The 20,629-nt window shown below is 37.6% G+C and overlaps 1 protein-coding gene across 2 annotated transcripts; it reads right to left on the reverse strand.

Annotated features, from left to right (window-relative positions):
* Positions 1-8,951: 8,951 nt before the first annotated feature.
* Positions 8,952-14,366, reverse strand: anp32e (acidic (leucine-rich) nuclear phosphoprotein 32 family, member E). 2 transcript variants are annotated; one of them, XM_027026130.2, is made up of 7 exons: positions 14,179-14,366; positions 11,820-11,969; positions 11,486-11,608; positions 11,033-11,195; positions 10,767-10,894; positions 10,608-10,665; positions 8,952-10,486 (listed from the first exon to the last, which is right to left on the reverse strand). In XM_027026130.2, exons 1-7 carry the CDS (start codon positions 14,230-14,232, stop codon positions 10,404-10,406), a joined length of 759 nt encoding a protein of 252 aa, XP_026881931.1. In that variant the 5' UTR covers positions 14,233-14,366; the 3' UTR covers positions 8,952-10,403. The 2 variants fall into 2 exon arrangements, with proteins under 2 accessions (XP_026881931.1, XP_026881932.1); XM_027026131.2 differs by lacking the exon at positions 14,179-14,366 and adding an exon at positions 13,002-13,181.
* Positions 14,367-20,629: the final 6,263 nt, after the last annotated feature.

The following is a 20,629-nucleotide window of genomic DNA, read 5'->3' on the forward strand; positions in this document are numbered from 1 at the left end:
GATTGCAGTTTATGCCCTGATGATAAAAAGTAGACTAAAGCATACAACACTTTATTGTGCCACAGCATAAAGATTGTGGCCTATTAATATGTTGTATATATAAGTGTACTACTTATTAATGTTACAGGAAGTACAATTTATCTGCTTAAGCATAGTATAAATGGCACAATTTCATGCTTGCTTTGAGTTATCCCTGTATGTTCAGCATACCCAGCTGGAAATGGTGCTGTTATTACACTTTCATCATTTTGACTCAAGTACAGGGGAACTCTTCCACCTCCAGCTTCAGAAGCCCTGCCATTGCTTTGAATAATGACAGAGATTTGTTCTATGAAAAATGCCAATGAATTGAATCTTTGTAGCTGTAGAAAGTGCTTATTAAGGAAGAATGATAATTACGGGCTTTTAATAGCAGCTGCTAGGGTTACAGTAGGGTCAGCTGAATGTTCATCAGATGATTGAAAGATCTAACTGCCCTTATATATGCTTCCTCTTCTTTTTCAGAGGGCTTTATTCAAGCGCACCTGTCTGGCATTAGCTACGCTTATCTTGCACAGTTATTTTGTATTATGCTCTAAGATGGTCTTCTCTATATGGTTTCACAGTTCATATTAAGAAACAAGCAGTCATTAGGAAAGCAGCCACTCCTGGCCTGAACTTTCCATCATACTGGTTGCCAGTGTGAATCATAAGTCACAGAATGAATAAGAAATTGCTGCTGAGGTGATGACGACCCAGGGCAGACTTGGCTCCTGCCTGGCTGGCGGATCATCTGCAGCATGTTTCACGTCATTAAATTGTCCTGCTGAATTGAATGTTGTGAAGGGCAAGTGTGAGATCATCGTGCTGAAACAGGTGTTCTGTTTCTAAGTGGCTAATTGTCCTTCTGCAGCTCCAAATGGGCTCGATATGAAGATTACATTACTGAATTGTATTTGTATCATATACTTTCTGTACAAGGTGGGCATTCATCCAGAACTCATATTTACCATTCAGAAGAATTTGCAATATGGTCCAAAAGAGCTAAGGGCATTTATTGGTCCTAGCTTCTCTAGTGACCTAGAGGGTCACTAAGGGTCATCCCTGCTCATTTAAATCACAGTACATTAACACAGTTATAATCGATTAAATGTGACAGATGGATTTGTTTCAGTCAGGACATTTCTGTCGGTCTGAAGGATTGCTGATGTTAAACCTGTTTCCTCATGATGGGATTGGATGTGTTTGTTTTGAGTGACACCTCTTGTTACACATGTATTGTTATTAGAAACAATGGTGCCCATAAGCAAGTGAACTGACACATTAATATGTGATAAAAAACTGATTACTCATTTTGGCCACCTTGATGCTGTACAGTGTATCATCTCACCCATCACCCATAGTCATAATCTATATAAAGGATGCATAATTGAAACATTTACTGAAGGCAATGAGTCACAGGTGATTAAGCTACACATGTAATGAGGTGTACCTGTAGAGGATATTTTGACAAGTCTAGATTTGATCTCCCCACAATTTTAACATACTGAAATGTCTGATATTTCAACCATTAATTCCTTTTACCAAATAAATACATAAATAAATTAATTTCATAATGATTAAAATTCACAGTTATTTAATGTTGTTAATTCATCCAAGATATCCAGTCATTTGTCAGTACTATCAGACATCAGCATTCAAACATTTCAAATATTCAGCAAACAGTTGTGAGTTTCCAGGCTGTGTGTAAGTGTTCCCACTGCCAAACTAAACTAAATGATTTAAAGCCGCCTTCTTTTGTCTCTGTCCTATTTTAACCAGCTCTGGAGTCTCTTGGGAGAGGGACTGCATTTGTCATTATGTTATCTTTTAGGAAAGACATATTCAAAAGTAATGTATGATTGGCCATGTAAAATCAGACTATCCTGCAACCATACATGACTAACATTCATGTTTACAAAAGTGATCAGATGGAGTACATGTAACCACTAATGTAATTTAAATGCTGAGAAGCCAACCTGATTAATCTGCTAACTAAAGATGTGTGTGTGTGTGTGTGTGTGTGTGTGTGTGTGTGTGTGTGTGTGTGTGTGTGTGTGTGTGTGTGTGTGTGTGTGTGCGTGCACGTGTGTGTCAGAGAGAGAGAGGGAATTGTGGGGGATGGGCCCTGGCTTTGTGACTCATTAGCTTTGATGCATCTAGCTTTAGTGTGCCTCCACCGAATCAAATGGATTAATAGGGGGACATTACAGTAATGGCATTAGTAGAACTGGAGTCCTGAGAAAAAACATTAAAACTCCTGCATTCTTTCCATAGGAAGAAGCTCAAGAAGAATGACTACCAAACATGACCTATATTCACAGACAGATACTCAGTGCAGAGACATATGGGTTGTGCACACATTGTCCACATTAAAGATGCCTAAACTGCATCATATAGGCCAGATATTCTGGTTGAATTCCCAGTATATGCAGTATTTACTCTGGCCTTAGACGTGTACCAAAATGACCAGATCACAACGGCCATAGCTTTCATATTTCATGTTTAGTGACTTTAAAAGACAATTACCTAAGATCTGTTTGTCTTCATCACAAGCATGCTGTATTATCCAACATGACTGTGACTAAGCTACAGGTGATTCTGAATTACATATATTCAGGGAACCAGAACATACTGATAAAACTGAAGATTGTTCATTCAGCTATACAGAGTTCAAGTAATAGCAATTTTAATTTAGATCAACAGTTTTAATTAGTTCAACAGAACATTTCTATGTATTTACTTTGAGTGTGTACATGTTGATTATCTCTTCAGGAAAAATAGTTGAGTCCTTAGAGGAATACTTGAATAAAAGTTTTAAAAGGGTTCAAATCATTCTCTTTATGTCTGCAGAACAAATGCTCTACAGACATTCCATACTACTAATATCAAAACAGCATGGCCACAATAACAAAATGCAGGGCTCATAATTAACACATTGCTTCTTCCAGACCACCCTACAGTGCAAATGGCCACTTTAAAATATGTCAAGAGAAATCAGGCTCTGGGTCACTGTGCTTTTTCTTGCCAAATACACGAGTCACAAGTTTGGGTTTTCAGAATGATGATCAGCCAACTTGAAATGATCCTGCAAATAAATTCCAATCAATATAATAGAATAAGAGTATAATCATTTATAATTGTTAACAATATATTTCCCCCACATTTTCTCAAAACTAACTGATCCATTGTGGTTGAATTATACAGTCTTCTCACTCAGTTCTGACCAGAGCTAAAAGGAACGGCTGCCAATTCCCATCAGCCTCTTGCCATGCTTTTCTTCAGGATAACATGGATTATGCATTCAGATTAGCTGGGGAAATGCTTTTTATATTTAATTCATTATACTCTGTATAGGTTATACGTTTATGAAGCAAGTGTGCACCTCTTATTATAATATTGTATTAGAGGAGATTCTCTCTGATTGTATGTGTTGCTAAATGTATTTAATCTTTTCTTATGATGCATAGTTTAAACATTCAGAATAGAATGCTGGTGTATTGTGCTACCGATGAACCAACACAATAAACTGTGCTGAATTTACTCATGCATTGTTGGAATCCTCTGTTGCATTTACAGGGCATGATGTGATAAGAGGGTTGTAGAGGAAAGGGAGATGAAGAGGAACCTCGGTGACACCACATGGGTGACAGTCTGTGGGGACCGGAAGAAAACATCTGTGTAGTTTCACCTGTCTGTGTCTCTATGAATACACTTCCAGCAAGTATCTGAAAAATCGGCATTATTGCAGTCATACAAATATGGCCTACTCAGAAAAGTAACAGTGTGTTTTCAGATTCATAATCAAATATCAAGGTTCAGAGTTGTTTTAATCCTGTGAGCTGTTGCACAATCATGCTGTAAATGTAATAAGCAACTGCTTATTTGTGGATTCTGCTGGGAACACCTGCACACTGGCTTCACAAAATGGCTTTTACAAAAGTGGTTTGGTAATTTTATTTATAGTTTGAAAGCACAAAAAGGTACAACCTGTCTAAAATATTGTCACTTTAACTTTTGTGCATTTTCCTGTCCATGACACAGTCTGTGCATTGAAATCACAGCAGTTCCTAAGGTCGGTGCATTTCACTTTGTAGTTAATTTCACAGAACCAAACCAAAACTCAATTCATGATATTGGACCTCAGTAACTAGCAACAAATATGCATAACAGTTTTTTCAGTATATTCCCATGTTCACATTTCTTCTGTATGTCCTCTAAGTGCTTTGTCACTCAGGTATTGTTTTGTATTTCCTCAGCTGTGTGTGTGCCTGCCTCAGATTTTGTCCCAGTTTGAGAGTTTGTAGATTTGTTGAGTTACCATATTTGATACCAATAAAAAGCACAGAGGATTGTAGGTAATATGGATTTTCCCCATCTGGGGCATGTGGAGATGCTGTGTCAGACAACAAAAGCTAAACAGTGCTCATCAGCTACTGAACACTCCTGGCCCCTCACTGCATAGCCTACATATAAGGCTTCTGCAGACTTTGCCTTTCTGATTGGACGACTTGTGCTCTTCATTCAAGCAGTGGGGGTTGGAGTAGCATGTGCATGGAAGAGCTTTAGGCTGTGTGACATGTGTGTGAATGTGCATGTGAGACTCAGGGATTCACGCCATAGAAAAGCTGTTTTGTGTTGGACACTGCAAGAGTTTAGTTGTTTGTTTATTTATTTATTTGGTTACAGACAAATGTCTTTCCCCTCACCACAAAGCCAAGGCCATTTGCATAGGTGGATGCAAACATTATGCAGATGTATAGGATGCTTAATAATAGTGGACTATGCAAAACTGAATACAAATATTTTTGATCAAACAGGAATTCACAAACACTTTTTCCCCACCTGCAAGCTGCGTATGTTGATGTTGGTGTTTTTGGAAATAAATATACACATTCAAACTGAAGAAGCTATGACCTACTTTCAAGTAAACATACTAGTATAAACATGTAAACATTACATTTATGATATACAACAGCACTGTTCAAATTCCTATATTCCATTCTAAGTGCAAAGGAATAACATGCTCTCTTTTACTTGAACATGTACATTAGGCAAGTCCATTACTAGTCATAATAGTGTTCTCAGATGGAAGGACTTGCTATAGAACAGTCTGTCAGGAGTGAGCTCAGTCCCTTCCGTATTTCAGCAAGGAGGAAAAGATATGGTTCCGTATGGATAGTGATAACTGGTGGAAGAGCGCCTCCAAGTGACTGTTATAGTTTATTTGAATTAAGAATTTAACAATGAAGATGTTGGTTTAAAGAAAATATTAAATACTAATTTTAAATGTTTACAGTGAATAAGCAGGCTCAAAATATTCCATTTTGTTCTCTTGTAGACATTGCATATTCCGAAATCATTTTATTTGTTATACTCTGATTCAATGCAGTCTAAAAATTCTAAAACGAGTATGTTGTTGCTGGTGCAATAGCAACCATAAAATAGAATCAAGATTTTCAACTATCATAATGCAATAGCACCAATCACCCAATAATAGGCTCAGTTTCCTCTGTTAATTTTGGTTGAATTTAAACTGTGTGCCAGTGGTGTTAAGATAGGAGGAGATTTTGCCAGTCTGTAACTAAGGGTGTTGATGAAGAAGCAACAAAGCTGTTGGCAAGGAGCCAGCTGTCAACAAAGCTGTAAAGTCACCCCAGAGGGGCTTCTGCCAGTACACAGGAGGGCCCTTTCCTGCTTTCGTTCTGAGGGGTGCCACCATAAAGCACAGGTGTATTTACACAATGGCACTCAAAGAAAACCTAGAGCAGACAGTCCTGATGCAGTGTTCAGGGGTACCCATACAGCCCATGTATTCACACTTCTCCAACACCCTTCTCACCCTGGCCTTGGAATCAAGAGTCCTGTAGCCCCTGAATGAGGAGCTAGTATGCAACAAAGCATTGGTCCACCTGAGAGGCTAACAATCTCTGTTCTTGTGGTTACTATGAAAACAGCAGCAAATTACATATTTTTCAGACAACTAAAACAAACTGCCACTGTATATCCTTCACTTTGAATTAATTGGAATTGGAATTACAGCCTTTTTACACATTGTCCTTCCATTCTAGGGACAATAACTTGTTGAACCTGTTTAGTTTTATCTTAGCCAGATGCATTATATTAATATTAGTTCATAAAATGCAAATTACACACAAAAATGCAAATGAAAGGTCTAGATAGATGTAGCGTTTAAATCTTTTGTTTTTGTCAATAAAGTAGGCTATCATAAGGTTGAAAAATCACAATAAATTAAACACAAAGCCAAAATATTATGTTAATAATACATTTTTAAGAAGTAAGAATGCCCTGCTCATGGAACAAACTGGTAGACATCACTGAATTTACCACAACCTGCATACCACCAGTAAGTTTCAAAAACTGAATGGCCAAGTTACACTTTCCCCAAAAAAGAATAAGAAATAAAGTTCTGGTATTAAAGATTAAGAACATATAAAACATGTATTAATCTGTACTACAATGAAAGAAATAGAAAAGACAACTGCTTCTATTTCCAAGCCCACTGCCTCATTTGTAAAACGATATAAAATCCAGTTCCACTGGCAGTCAGAACTGATAGGTATGCATGGCTGCAGGAAAGTCATGTTTTTATTGACATGATTGCCAACAGCAGCAGAACAATGAATTATATATATATATATATATATATATATATATATATATATATATATATATATATATATATATATATATATATATATATATATATATATATATATAAAATTTTATTTTTATTTTTATTTTTTTTTTCAGGAGTGTCTTAACAACTCAGATCCAACCAAATGTCCCTATAGGAATGTTTAATGGATGGATGTTCATCTTGGAACAGAAAAGCAAGTTCCAAGAACTGATAAAGCAGCTATGGACTTTTTCAAGGCCACAAAGCAAAATGTTCTTGACTAGCCAAGTCAGTCGTCCAACCTGAGCATGTACTTCATGTACTGAAAACAAGACAAAGGACCCTGCACCAGCTGGGCATGGCCGTTGGCTGCAATGCAGACCTGGCAGTGTCACTGGAGAAGATTTGCACAGTCTAGTGAGATCTCTGGAAAGCAGGCTTCAGGCAAACACTAATTGCAAAGCATTTTTAATCAAGTAAAAACACAAATTTATTCAAGATTATGTTTATTTGAAATTGTTTTATTTACTTATGGTCCCCTGGAAGGGAGACTATATATATAAAAAAGTCATGATACCTTTGGTTCACCCAGTATAGATGTAAACAACCTTGAATTAAAACTGACATTTTGAGTTTTAACATCATAATCATTGTTTCATTTAAAAATACAGAGGCAAAAAACAAACAAATAAACAAAAGACCATTCAAGAGAAAACACCATATCCAGACATGTCTTACTGCCTCCCCCCGTGAAAGTGTCTTTTAGCAAGATGTCTTTCATCTTGACCATTGTTATTTCATACTCCAGTTTTTCTTACAGTGACCAAATGCCAACAGCATTTCCCCTAAATGAAACAATTCATTTAGGCCTCTAATAAACACTGAAAGGTGGGGTATGTTTTGCCAGGGGTATGAAGGGAATCTTACAGGTCAGAATTTGTCCTTCATGTGTGTAATGGTGAAGTAATTTCATGGCAACAATTCATTACTGTGTACTGGATTACCTTTTGTCAGTTCAGCAAATTTATGCTTTCTCAAGATTCAGAAGATTACCCAATGAATGTAAAACGTGAACATACACATAAACAGGCATTCTCTTTGAAAACTAAAGCTGTTTGTATACAGCTCCAGTGATGTTTTGCTTTGCTGCAGCACAAGACTCTCACTGATCAATTCAATAAATTACTAATGTGTGATATCATGACTCCACCCATCATGTTCTCTACAGCCATCCCTATTGGTTCTGGGGACAGTGCTTTACTCATGACTTATTAAGAACTCTCTTGGTAACCATGTCTGTTTTGCTCTCACACTGACCCCACCCCTTTCCACTATATTACTGTTGCTGGAAGCATGTTTAGCTGATGAATAATTAATGATATGTATACAAGCCTTTGCAGATGGCAGCTCTATATAGTATTAAACACACCAGACAGCTTTCAGAGGTCCTGTAATGCACACACCACAGTGCCAATTAAGATGTCAAGGGTCAGGTTACTCACACAGCTATATAGGCACTTGTGAACATCTCTTGAGTCATAAGTAAGAACTTGCTGTCAACTCCAACTTCCAGGGAACTCATTTTGAAGCAAAAATCTGGTCATAATACATTTGTTACATGTAGCTACACACAGTTTAGGCCAGTGCACACAAACATGAAAAATAAACCTGAATAGAACTCACCTTAAATCTACATAAAAAAAACAAAAAACAAATAAACAACAACAAAAAACCCTTATCTGCATACCACATGAATGTTTAAAACATGGTTGACACTCAGTTCTTCGACCTTATGCTTTCAGTTCAACTGTTTGCCAAATTTAGTTAAAATCTTTTATGCTCACTCTTTTTCCACAAATTACAACACTACTACTGCAGGAGTAGAACATATTTTCTTGAAATGCAAGAATTCCTAAAATGCTAGCTCAATATAAACAAAGCCTTGCTTCTGAGGTGCATATGTCTACATTCTCAGATATTGTTCAACAAACACAATTTTGAGTTTTCATGTCGCTAAACCAGTCAACATTAAAAACACCGCTGCCTTAACTGTTTTTAAGCAAGACAACTGAAAAGGTAGCTTCACAGAAAACTACTATACAATGGCAATGCAAGAAACTGCTTATAGCAATTTGTTTTCTTCAACAGCTCTTACCCCCTGGAGACAGATGAACAGTCCTCTTTTGAGCATCACCTCCTGTGGAGATATTCTTTTAATGCTCAAAGGATCACTCATTCATCAAGGTTTGCACAATTCATTACTAGACAAAGAATTTACACTTTCTTCAAAACATTTATCTCAAAGTATGCCATCTTTCATGTTTATTTTCCAAAAAACAAAACAAAACAAACAAACAAACAAAAAACCCAGACAAGGACAGAAAGAAAATCAAAATTCAAACATCAAAACTGAACAAAACTAAATCCCTCCTAAGAGGGTTACATCACATAAAACCCCAAATACAACACTCACAACAGCCAAGTACTGAAAAATAAAACAGGTGACCTGTATCTATGGACTTTAGGCCTCCGACCTGTGCTTTGTATTAAACAAATAACCAAATAGCTTTGTTAAAAAACACACTAACACCAACCTTTTGGAACAGATACTATATACTGTACATATTGCCATACGAACATTAGTTTAAAGGTATTACTCTGTAAAATACCCCCACAAAAGGTAGAAACTAATCTGTTTCCACAGCAAGACGTAGGAATAAAGGTACTCAAGGGTACTATTTAACCCAACAAAGCCATTCAACCTGATCATTATGATATATTTCCAGCAATGCCTCTCTTAAAAAGGAAAAAATTCTGACTAGTTTAGCTCTTGACATAGCATAATTGTAGATTCTAACAAAACTGAATTCTGCAGGATATTTGAGGAGTAAACCGCTGATGAAGCTAATTATCACATGATTTTAACACACCTGTGGACTGATCTAAAAAAAGAGTGAGTGAGATTAAAATTAGATATGATATCAACTTGTCAAACTATACCCCACCCCTAACCGTTTTCCTTATTTTCAATTCATTTACATCACATTTACATACATCACACTTTAAAATCCATGAGATCACATACCATCTGGACTGTCTATTTGAGAAAGCCTGGCCTATGATACCTAAGCTAAATTGAGTGGAGATATCCCTTACGGACAGCGCCACAGCGGAAATCCTCAACGAGGACCAGTCGATCCAGGAACACGGGAGCTGCTAGCTGGAGAGGATTGGCCCGATTATCCATGGTGGGCTGAGATTGAGACAGCCAGGAGAGGTAGATGAGGAACAGGCTGACTCTTCGATTCCTCAAAGACGCCTTGGGAAAGACACTGGCAGGCTGAGCACAAGGTATATAGTGGAGTTTATTGTTTACGGACCAGGTCTTCTGTGTCAAATCGCCTCCCAGTACTAAAGTCCGAGTGCCTTTTTTAGAAACAGACTGTTGGTCAGCACGTTTGGATGCACAAAGGCCCAAACCGTAAACCACAGACCTGACCTCCCATCATTCACTCACGCTGGCAAGATTCTCATGTTGGGACATAAACTTGGAATGGCTATAAATGAATCGTCAATAAACCCCTTTTATATAGTATAATATAATGTATTTATCAAAAGAAAACATTTAGCCTCTACAGTGATATATCTATGGTATACAAAGAGAAAAACAATCTGCAAGATCACGCTTTTTTCCAAGGTTGATCTACAATTCAGATTGGGTTTCCAAGGTGTCAAACACACATGGTTAGTCATCATCTTCATCATCATCTTCACCCTCATCTTCTGCATCCCTCTTCCGCTTCTCTCCTCGAACTTCTGCCTCCTCTTCTGCAAAGGAAGCAAGTCCAAGACAAAAGTCATGTTTCAGTGCATCAAACCCATGCAGGCCTCTGACGCCTGAGGCATTAAAACAACAAAGGATACTTAGATATCAGTCTTTTATACTTACCCTCACCTTCCTCCTCCTCCTCCTCCTCTTCTACATAGTCATCATCATCCTCTTCATCCTATTGTGCATTAATTAATGCATAATTAATGACATAAAACTTGGAGACCGGTTTAAGGATGGTGTGTGAGAAACTTTCAACAGAGATGACAACAACGTTACCGGAATTTCATCTTTCATAAGGTAGGACAGCCCAACATCTCCACCCTCGGATCCTTCCTCCTCCTCATCATCCTCATCATCATATTCCCCAACAGGACCTGCTCCCTCCTCACCATCCTCATCATCATCTGGGCAGGCAAAAAGAGTTTTATTAAACTCACTATAGTTTTACTTAAAGTCATTAAAGGCCATGTCATATAATTAAATATGAATTAATCCTAAGTGGTGCAACAGGTTGCATAACCATTCCCCTTGACTCCACACACCATCATCCTCTGCCTCGGAGTCAGGAGCCTCGTTGTCCTCTGCATCGAAGCCATCCAGATACGTTACTTGAGGCAACAGCTCAAAAATGCTCTCCCTGTACTCCTCTAGGGTGGTGATCTCACAGTTGAAGAGGTCCAGGCTCTTCAGGTTCTTCAGGTTTTGCTGAGGGTTACAGGAGAAAGGCAAAACATGGTCAATTGTGAATAGACCCATGCAATAATCTAAGGCCACACACAAAAATATGCCTATTCAGCAGGTATTCTGAAGGTTACTGAAGATTATTAAATTTCATTCATAAGAACTCAATAAGAACATTTGTTATAACACATTAATTTGAACATATGTTAAAAACACTAACTGGCTTTGTTTGTATTATCAAACAAAATAACTGGTGCATGGCCAATATTAAACTAAATTACACATTTCATGTTGGAATCTTAGGATCTCCTCACCAGGGCTTCCACTGTGCTGAGATCCTTAATCTTGTTCCCACTCAGGTTTAGGTATGTCAGATTGGGGCATTTCTCAGATAGGATCTCCAAAGAGCCAGAGATGTTATTGTCACTCAACTCCAACTGTTAAAACATAAGCACAGGGATCACATACAGAACTAGACTAAGCTAGAGAAAGAAAGGGGAAAAAATAAAGTAGTAAATTTTTAGTTTAAAACTGCAGTCATGTAAATAAGGGGATTCATGTTTAATTGAAATTTGATGCTTTCATAAAATACAATCACATATTTAACAATGTAAGTGCCAATCCATCTTTTGGGACTGGCTGACTGACCTTTCTCAGTTTAGGCAGCGATGGTACCATGGCCAGGGATGTGAGACCAACATTGACCATGCTGAGGAACCCCAGCTCTTTGAACTCATCTGTGAGGCCTTCAATCTCTCCATCACTAGAGCGACAATTATCCACCACCAACTCTGCTACCTGCAGGGTGAAAGGATAGAGAGTAAAATCACACCAGGTAGGACAGTGGATAGGTCCTTAGATCTAATGGCAGAAAAGTTAATAGTCAATTCTCAATGGGTAATTATTCGGGTCCTTGCCATTTATAAAGAATGCAGCATTTCACTTTGCTGTCTAACAAAGTGACTATTTATGTGAAAAATATTTAGAGCATTCTTAACATCTGGAGTGTGTGCTCATGCTCACATTATAAATTCAGTCTATTTAGTGTACTAAAATATGATTATTTTGTGTCATTATGATTAATATATGATTACTTGTAAATTCCTACAAATACAAACCATTTATTAAACTTTATCTGAGGCTGACTGTGACAATGGGTCTTAACAGGGCAAAACTAGGCATACATGTATGTTTCTCAAAAGCAATGTTCAAAACCAAGTTTAAATTTTTCTTTGATCACATGTTGAAGCCTTTATTTCTAAGTCACCAATAATTTCTCTCTTCCTCTCTGTTCCACGATTAGTGTTACTATGAGGCATCACAACAATCACATCGCAAACGCTTTAAATGAACACGTTATTAAATATAAAACATATGATACAACTGTCATTTACGGATGAATGGGCTGAGCAGTCTACAAACGTCTCAGAAGAAGGCGCTCGAGATTATGCATGGGTATCTGATGACGTAACCACCACGCTCGCAATCGAGTTAGTTTAACAAAGAAGTCATGGCGCAAAACTTTGCTTTCCTGTGACAATTCTAATTGCTGTATCTATTAAAGACAAACGCGTTTCTCCGAGGCTGCTGTCTACGGTGGACTACAACCATCTACTAAATTAGCTAGCTAGCTAGAGTTAGCTGGCTAGGGTGGGGGTTGCTCCCTCACCATCTGCTACATTCCGTCAAGTAATAACAGCATCGATTGATCACATTTTGTTTTAGAATGTGTTACAATTTCGGATATATAAAATACAACCGCAGTTGAACGAAATCAGATAAGGTTACAGGATTACGACATCGTTATATGAACGTGAAGGAAAATGGCACCTTGTTCTTTCAGGACTCCTTGTAGTTTTAACTGATTGACTGAAAGTACCACTATCGGTTGCGACTCGGTTTCAGTTAAGTGCCTTAGGCCTTTTTTCTCATTTATAACTTTGTTATCACACACAGTAGGCAACTAAAGTCAAAGGTAGAAAACACCGCCATTCGTCAACCGATGCAACAAAATGACTCCCACTCCCCGTCCGTCCGTGGAGGACCTGCAGCGCACTGTCCTCAGTTCTCACAACACGCGGTGAGGCGCTACAGGAGCACACGTCTCCTCCGCCCGACAGTAAAGAGCCTAAATATAGACTGCGCTTTGCCGTTAATACTGACGTATTATTAGTTCATTTGTCTGTGTGACACGAAAGTCCGAAAATAATTATTAGAGGGGTTTGGTGGGGGAACATCAACGACAAGTGAGTGTTAATATGTCGAAGAGTTGGAGAGTAAGATGTCCTCCTTGAGAGACGAAACTGCTCGCTTTACAACTAGGTTAGAGAAGCCATACTGAAGTCTGCATCCGTGAAGCTAGCTAACTGTTAGCTCGTAATAAACTTCGTCGAGCTACTGACAAATTATTCGCAGTAAATAGTCTGACTAGTATTTCTAACAACTGATCCGAATTCAGAGATAAAGATGACGGCGGGACAAAATCGTGAATTTAGATCAACACTGGTTTCTAGATTTTGTGCCATACCAACCGATCGAAATGAAATATCGCCGTTAAAATCGACGACGTTTTTGAAATCGATTTTGTTTAATTTAAGTTTCCTAATTTATGCGTAAATTAGGAGAACATTATTTTGTGGCGCAAATGCCGCTTCGGACGTTCTTAACGATTACAGTAGCTGTAATGCAATGGCGAAGGGGACAGTAACGAGTTGACAAAAGCTTCCAGAGTTTGTCTTGCTAAAGATCGAAGCAGATGGGTATTCTAAATAACACAAGTATTTACGCGAATATGGCATTTCGTTAAAGTCAACTATGATCGATTACACTGCTCGCTGCGCTCCTGAAAACTGTATGTTAGAACCTTTCTTACTCGCACATCCTTTTAAGTGCCCATGTGGTCTAACTGCAGAGTGGAGGAAGTATTCCGAGTCTGCAGAATAGACAGGTTACGCGAACATCATTTCGCATTTCTTGAAAAATAAATAATTAAAGTCCAATGTATTACCTCCGCTGGAGTTCTGTTCCTCATCTCTAAACTGATCCTCTTCTTCATCTCCATGGCTCTAGAAGATATTGTACTGGACGAGATCGTTTAGAAAATAAATTGTCAGAAACTCCAGAGCGCGCCTCCACAGCTCAGCTTCCTTCAACGTCTACCCTTCTCTAACTGATCCTCCATGATACCTCGCACCCAACCCCCTTTTCGAAATCCCGCCTCTTCTTTGACATGATTGGTTAATTTTTGTTTTTAAACGCATGAGCGGTAGAACTACATGCCATTCAAACGGAGCACACTGATCAACATAATCGGTCTTTGTCGCGGCAGTTGATTGGTTGGAATTGCGCGCGCAGTAAAATTAGATGGGTTGATGAGAATGTCAGTATAACGCTTTCAAACTACAAAACCGCCCATTCTTTGTCCTCATTGGCGCCTTAATTTCGGTGGCCATGTCGCGCCCAATAAACAAATCGATTAAGAGCGAACAGATTTCATTACAAGAAACCCTGTGCAACCCAGCAACCAACATTTAAATTTTTAAAGATTCCGTTTAGATTAGGCTAAATATGATGAACTACAACAGCCAAGAGATCTTATCATCCAGGAATATTTCCCGTTCAGCTATTAAATAAAATGGCTGACTATAAACCACGATAGTCATGGTGGCTTAAAGGCTACAGGCCATCTGTCCCATGCAATTTATTGTTGACCACTTGTCTGCACAGCACATACAGACCAAAGTCTCTGTACTTAGCCTTAGTCAGAAAGCATGCTCAGTCTGCGCAAGTCTCCACCAGGTTAACAACTATGCTAAAGCTGTAGTGTAAAAATCATAGTAAAAAATAACGCTCATGTATAGAGAAAAGGCCTTGTCACAGTGAATACACTCAAGAAAAATGTGGATATGGGGTTTGGATCCTAATATAACTAAACTCCGAATGGCAAAATTACTTTCAGCATCCATATTTCTTTATTTATTTTTCTTTAAATTCATGCTACCTCCACCCCTCAATCCGAAAAGGACCTCACGTTGGTGATAATGCCCATTAGTGTAATATCCAAGGTGACCACTAGGACATTGCACGATGACCCTGGAGTGAACGGATACTATGATAGAGCTACTAAGCTGCTTTAGGAAGTGAATAATCTTCCCTACCTTACAGTCATTCAACGTTCACAGCCATTATTTAGTTACGTTTTTGTCTGAACAAGTACAAACACACCCCAAGTCCATATACACCTCAAATGGTATAATATTTGGTATGAATATGTAGTAAGTCAAATTGCTGTTTTATGCACTTACAGAGGGTTTGTGTTTTTTTGTTGTTTATATGTAAACAGACAGCTATTCCACGGAGAGACCCCACTAAAGGCGTTAGGGGAGATATTCAGGATTGAGGGGTAAAGGCAATTGACAGACAGGAAACAGGAAATACTTCAGATGACAGAGGATGTAGAAAATAGAGCATTGTTTATGTGATTTAGTTTTTTCTTTCCTGCTCAGTACTTCATAATAATATAGTACAAATGTTGATAATAGGTTTGGTAATACATATGGTTATATTTACACTACATATAATGTGCATTGTGGTCCATGTACTTGGTATCGTTTCAGTGTTCTTAGTAATCTCTGTTTTCCTGTGCTATTTTATAGCACTTATCCTCCTTTGCTACAAAATTTAAAACTCTGCAACTTGGTCCTAGTCCTACAAACTCAGCAAACCAAAACCACAGGGGTAGATTAAAGACATTAGTGACATACTCCCACAGGCAACTGAAAATATATTTTATATACATTTTATCACTGCTGGAGTAAAATCCCATCAGTGAATATAAAGTAATCCAAATATAAAAAACACAACAGTCCATGAATTTTGGTAGTTTGGTAGAAGGATGCCAGTATGTGAAGGCATAAAGACCCACTAGGTGGCACACAGAACAAGGACATGGCCTTATGCAGTTATAATTAGATTTGCTTACATATTTTAGACCATCGAACTCAAGTAAGATTTTGTCGCTAGATGGAGCAATATATCTTTGGATATATATTTTTTGGATTTGGACAGATCACATGTTTGTATCTGTATACTAGGAATGGTATTTGTGGTACTATTCATAATTTAAAAAGACTGAAATTGTATTAACAAAACACCACATTTTACAAACAGTTAGCCCTTAAACAGTTTAAATAAAATACAAAATGTAAAGAAAGAATATCAAGATAGACCATTGTTGCACTAACCAATGGAGGATATTCTACACTTTATAAACATGTACTGACTTGCACCATTGCACTCTTTTACTGTCAAAGACCTCAGTCTTTTATTATTCAAAAACCTAACCATGAAGCATCAAGAGGATAAGTTCTAGTAATGGTTCATGGTGCTGGAACACCGCCGTTTCTCCTTGACCTTGATTGTGAGCTGTTGTCACTTCTCTGCATTGTTAACTGCCCCCTTTTGTCCTTCGGCAGCATGTTGGCCCACTACTAGCCAAACCACTAGTGAGAGGGTGGGGGAGTAGGGTATGTGAGGGTCTCGGCAGTGTAGAACAAAGGCAAGCAGACACTGGTGTATTTGAATACAGGAAGACAATAGGGAATCAGCAGTCAGACTGCCTGGGGAGTCCTTAAAGATTCATAATGGAGGAAGCATTGAGAAGGCCAGACACAAAGCCACAGCAAAGACTAAACATGGATTGTTGTAGCCTATCCTGTATCACCGGGAAGACACTAGGAAGTGATTAAAATGGTGAACATTTTGGGAACTTATACCAAGAATGTTTGTCCTACAACACTGTAAGAGTACAGTGTGTTATCATAATTCTATCGATATCAGGTATTCTTGAAGCAAAAATTGTTTGAATAGGACACCAGTCAAAACAATGAGAGCATAATAGGAAGATAAAAAATTTATTTACTTATTTTTGTCACTTAACTTATCTTATAACATGGGAAGAAAAAAATATAATGCAAAGACAATGTTTGTGGAAAAGGTATAAATCCCTTAAAAATTCAAAACTTTATCAGGCATTACATAGAGTGTACTGTGAGTTTTTATAGTGAGTTTAAATAAAGTGGAGGTATTTGACATTGACCCTGCTAAAGTCATTGTTATATATGTATGTGCCAATATCTTGAAGCTGTAGATAATTGCCTTCTTTATATTAACATTGTGAACAATGAATGGTAACCTGCTATTCAGGTTTACAATGAAGAACAAACAAAGGTTCTTAGAGGCATTTAAAAGGAACAGGTTTTGTTTTGTTCTGATATACATATTTACCCCATAAGATCACAAAGCATGATTTAAATTAGTTCCAGGTGTAGTGTCTCAACTACATGACCCCCCCCCCCCCCCCCCCAAAAAAAAATCCCCAAACAGTAAATGGTAGTGTTACAGACAGTCAAGTTAAAAAACCTCTTTTTAAAATTTTAACTCACAAGCATATGGACAGAGGGCATGGGTCCATCACTGACACATTCTGACACAGATGGCACAGCCAAAGAGGAAGCTTTCTATCCTGAAAGATATTTCCTTTGTTTTCTACAGGCCTGTAGATTGTGAATGATCACATTATTTGTTCCAGAGGAGCAATGAGATAACTCAGAAAATCAGTTTGTAGATTTATAGAAGGGCATTTCTAAAGTATATATATTTAAAATTATAATGAATTACACAAGGTTTCAGAGAAATAGAACAATTCGGACAGCAGTTGCTTGCTCAGCTGATGAAGGACCTTTGTCTGAAACATCCTGTTTCTCTGAAACCTTGTGCACTTCACTACAATTTTAAATATATATACATCTCTTATTATAGTGCAGTGTAGCTACTCACCTGGCAACCTGGTATCTTCTTAGGATATATATATATATATATATATATATATATATGTGATGTGTGTGTTAAGTATTTATGTGCACATATTCAGATGAAGGCATTTCATTTGCACTGTGTGTTTGTGTGTAAATACTGTATGGTATGAGCTATCCTAACAAAGTTGCAAGACACCACAACATTCAGCTATACTTAGACAAACAGGTGCCAGTGAGAACTAGATAAGCAGTTTCTGTGTTATATGTGTGTATTTAGGAAAACCACTTTCAATGTCTTATACACACTTATAAAATTTTCCTTGGATCAGAGCTGACCATATTTAGTGATGGTTGACTAGATTTTGCCTAAGATTTTTATCCAGCATTGGATCATTCATCAAATCTTATATGTGTGTGATGGTACAGAAAGATTAGTCTTGGTACAAAAAGATTAATCTTTCTATTTTGGAAGTAAAACCATACTGTCTCTATTATACCAGGATTATTGACAATCAGGTATAAATGCTTTGAAATTTATGAATGGATTCTTTACCCAAAGATTAGAGTGAATTCCTCTGACAAAACAGATACTGGTTTCTTCTAATGGCCATTATATATATGAGTAAGTGCCATTATCTGATAACAAAATAGCTATAATCAGCTATTTAGGATATTTAACAGGATATTTTCATTATCTCACAGTCTTACATTATTTAATTTTATATTGAATAATTTATATTTTTAAGATGCCTAATTAAATGTACCCATGCACAAGTTGTATATAAATAAAGAAAAGAATTGATGCAGCTCCCTACAAAATCTTGATTGTTGGTTGGTTGCTGATTCTGTTGTTTAAACCTTCAGACTTTAGAGTCCTTGGTACATGGTAATTCCTTTGGTAGTTTTTTTTAATATAACCTTTTTTATATAACCTTGAGCATGTGATGATGAATTTGGAACTTATGTAATGGGCTTCTGCTCCTTACCTACAGAAAACACAACATCCACTGCACATATACAAAATTTCCATTCACAAAACACTGTCTTGTCTGGCCCAAAGGCTATTAAAAGTGTCCTCAAGACATTTAGAAAGATCAAATCATAGAACACACTCATCTTTCAAAAATGTCTGGCCCATAAGGATCCATTTATTTGCTGGGCCAAAACTGGACAGTCTTGAATATAAGAACTTCATTGTGTTGAATATTCCCAGGCCACTTCACCATGAAACAATAAGGAGTTGTTACAAGTATATTGTTCTAAATTAATTTGCTGCACTGGGACAATTTGGATGCTGTATTGCATGAAAACAGATTTTCCAATGCTTTCAGATAAAGTCAACTAATTTAATTTGCATTGTGCATTATATAAAACATATTGTGCTACTTGAGTGAAGCTAACCAATGGAGGCATTTTTCTAATTTTCTTGTTTGTATATTTCTTGCTTGTTTTGATTGTTTTCTTCTTTTCTTTACTTTTATTTGATCACATTCACACCTATCCCTTCCATTGCTATGCTCAAAAAGAACCAAGAAGAAAGAAAGACAAAAAAGCCCAGAGGTACAGAGCATGGAGATAGAATTACGTTTGAAGCTGTCTCATAGGCTCCATGCTCTGGGAGGGTGGAGACGATCACGTGTGATGTTGTCTCAGAGGCTCCATGCTCTGGGAGTGCGGAGACAGGGTCACATGTGAAGCTGTCTCAGGGGCTCCATTCTCTAGGAGTGTGGAGACAGGGTCATGTGTGAAACTGTCTCAGAAACCACCACCCTCTGTTTTCTCAGGCTTCTCAGGATAGTCATTCTCACAGTGTCCTGTGATTGATTTAAAAATAACAAAGGAACAGGCACTGAGTACTGTTATCAGGAACATTCATTTGAATTTCAGTCAATGAAACTGCTCATCATGGGACAACAGCAATGTGTATTCCCTCTAAAACCCTATAGGTGGCATTTTGGGATGGGGTGGCCTTCATTATTGAAATGATTGTTTTTACATTCACAGTAGTTAGTTAGTTGGCCTGTGAAAATTAATGATCTTAACATAAGTCATTACTCACCAAACACATATAACATAACACTTAATCCCCTAAAGGAAATTAGAGAAATTAGAGGATTACTTATTCAGCAACATTATATGGGTACTTTAGTGTTGGTGGAATGCTTGCTGGATTTCCCAAGTTAAATAAAAAAAACAAAAACAAAACCAAAAAAACCCCCAAAACAAATCAAAAAGTTATTTATATAGCGCTTTTTACAACAGATGCCACAAAGCAGCTTTACAAATGTTCAAGTCCAAGCCCCCAGTGAGCAAGCCATGGGTGACAGTGGCAAGGAAAACCCCCACTAGAGCATGAGGAAGAAACCTTGAGAGGAACTAAGACTCAAAGGGGGGGGCATCCTCCTCTGGCTGAAAACGGTCAGCACAATAATAGCAAATGTAAGAGAAAAATAAATAATTAACTTAATAATAAAAACTAAGTTATTATAAATAACTATTAAAATGAAAAAAATAAGCAGTTAATGTGTAGTCCAACTTTCTAGAGGTCCTAGTCTTGTCCCGATGGTGTCTGAAACCCATCCCACAAGAGAACGTCCATTAAGGGCAACGGAGAGATGCTGGCTAGGGTTGAGGTGTGGTGGG

The sequence above is a fragment of the Electrophorus electricus genome, chromosome 8, assembly GCF_013358815.1.
Source record: "Electrophorus electricus isolate fEleEle1 chromosome 8, fEleEle1.pri, whole genome shotgun sequence".
Classification (NCBI taxonomy): Eukaryota; Metazoa; Chordata; class Actinopteri; order Gymnotiformes; family Gymnotidae; genus Electrophorus; species Electrophorus electricus.

What these genes read in the sequence shown, in the direction of transcription:
- anp32e (XM_027026130.2), bottom strand. Translation starts at nt 14,232, where the DNA reads ATGGAGATGAAGAAGAGGATCAGTTTAGAGATGAGGAACAGAACTCCA. An exon ending in TCAGCACAGTGGAAGCCCTG is followed by an intron (nt 11,196 to 11,485) that starts GTGAGGAGATCC and finishes TGTAACCCTCAG; the next exon opens with CAAAACCTGAAGAACCTGAA. An exon ending in TTATGAAAGATGAAATTCCG is followed by an intron (nt 10,666 to 10,766) that starts GTAACGTTGTTG and finishes AATGCACAATAG; the next exon opens with GATGAAGAGGATGATGATGA.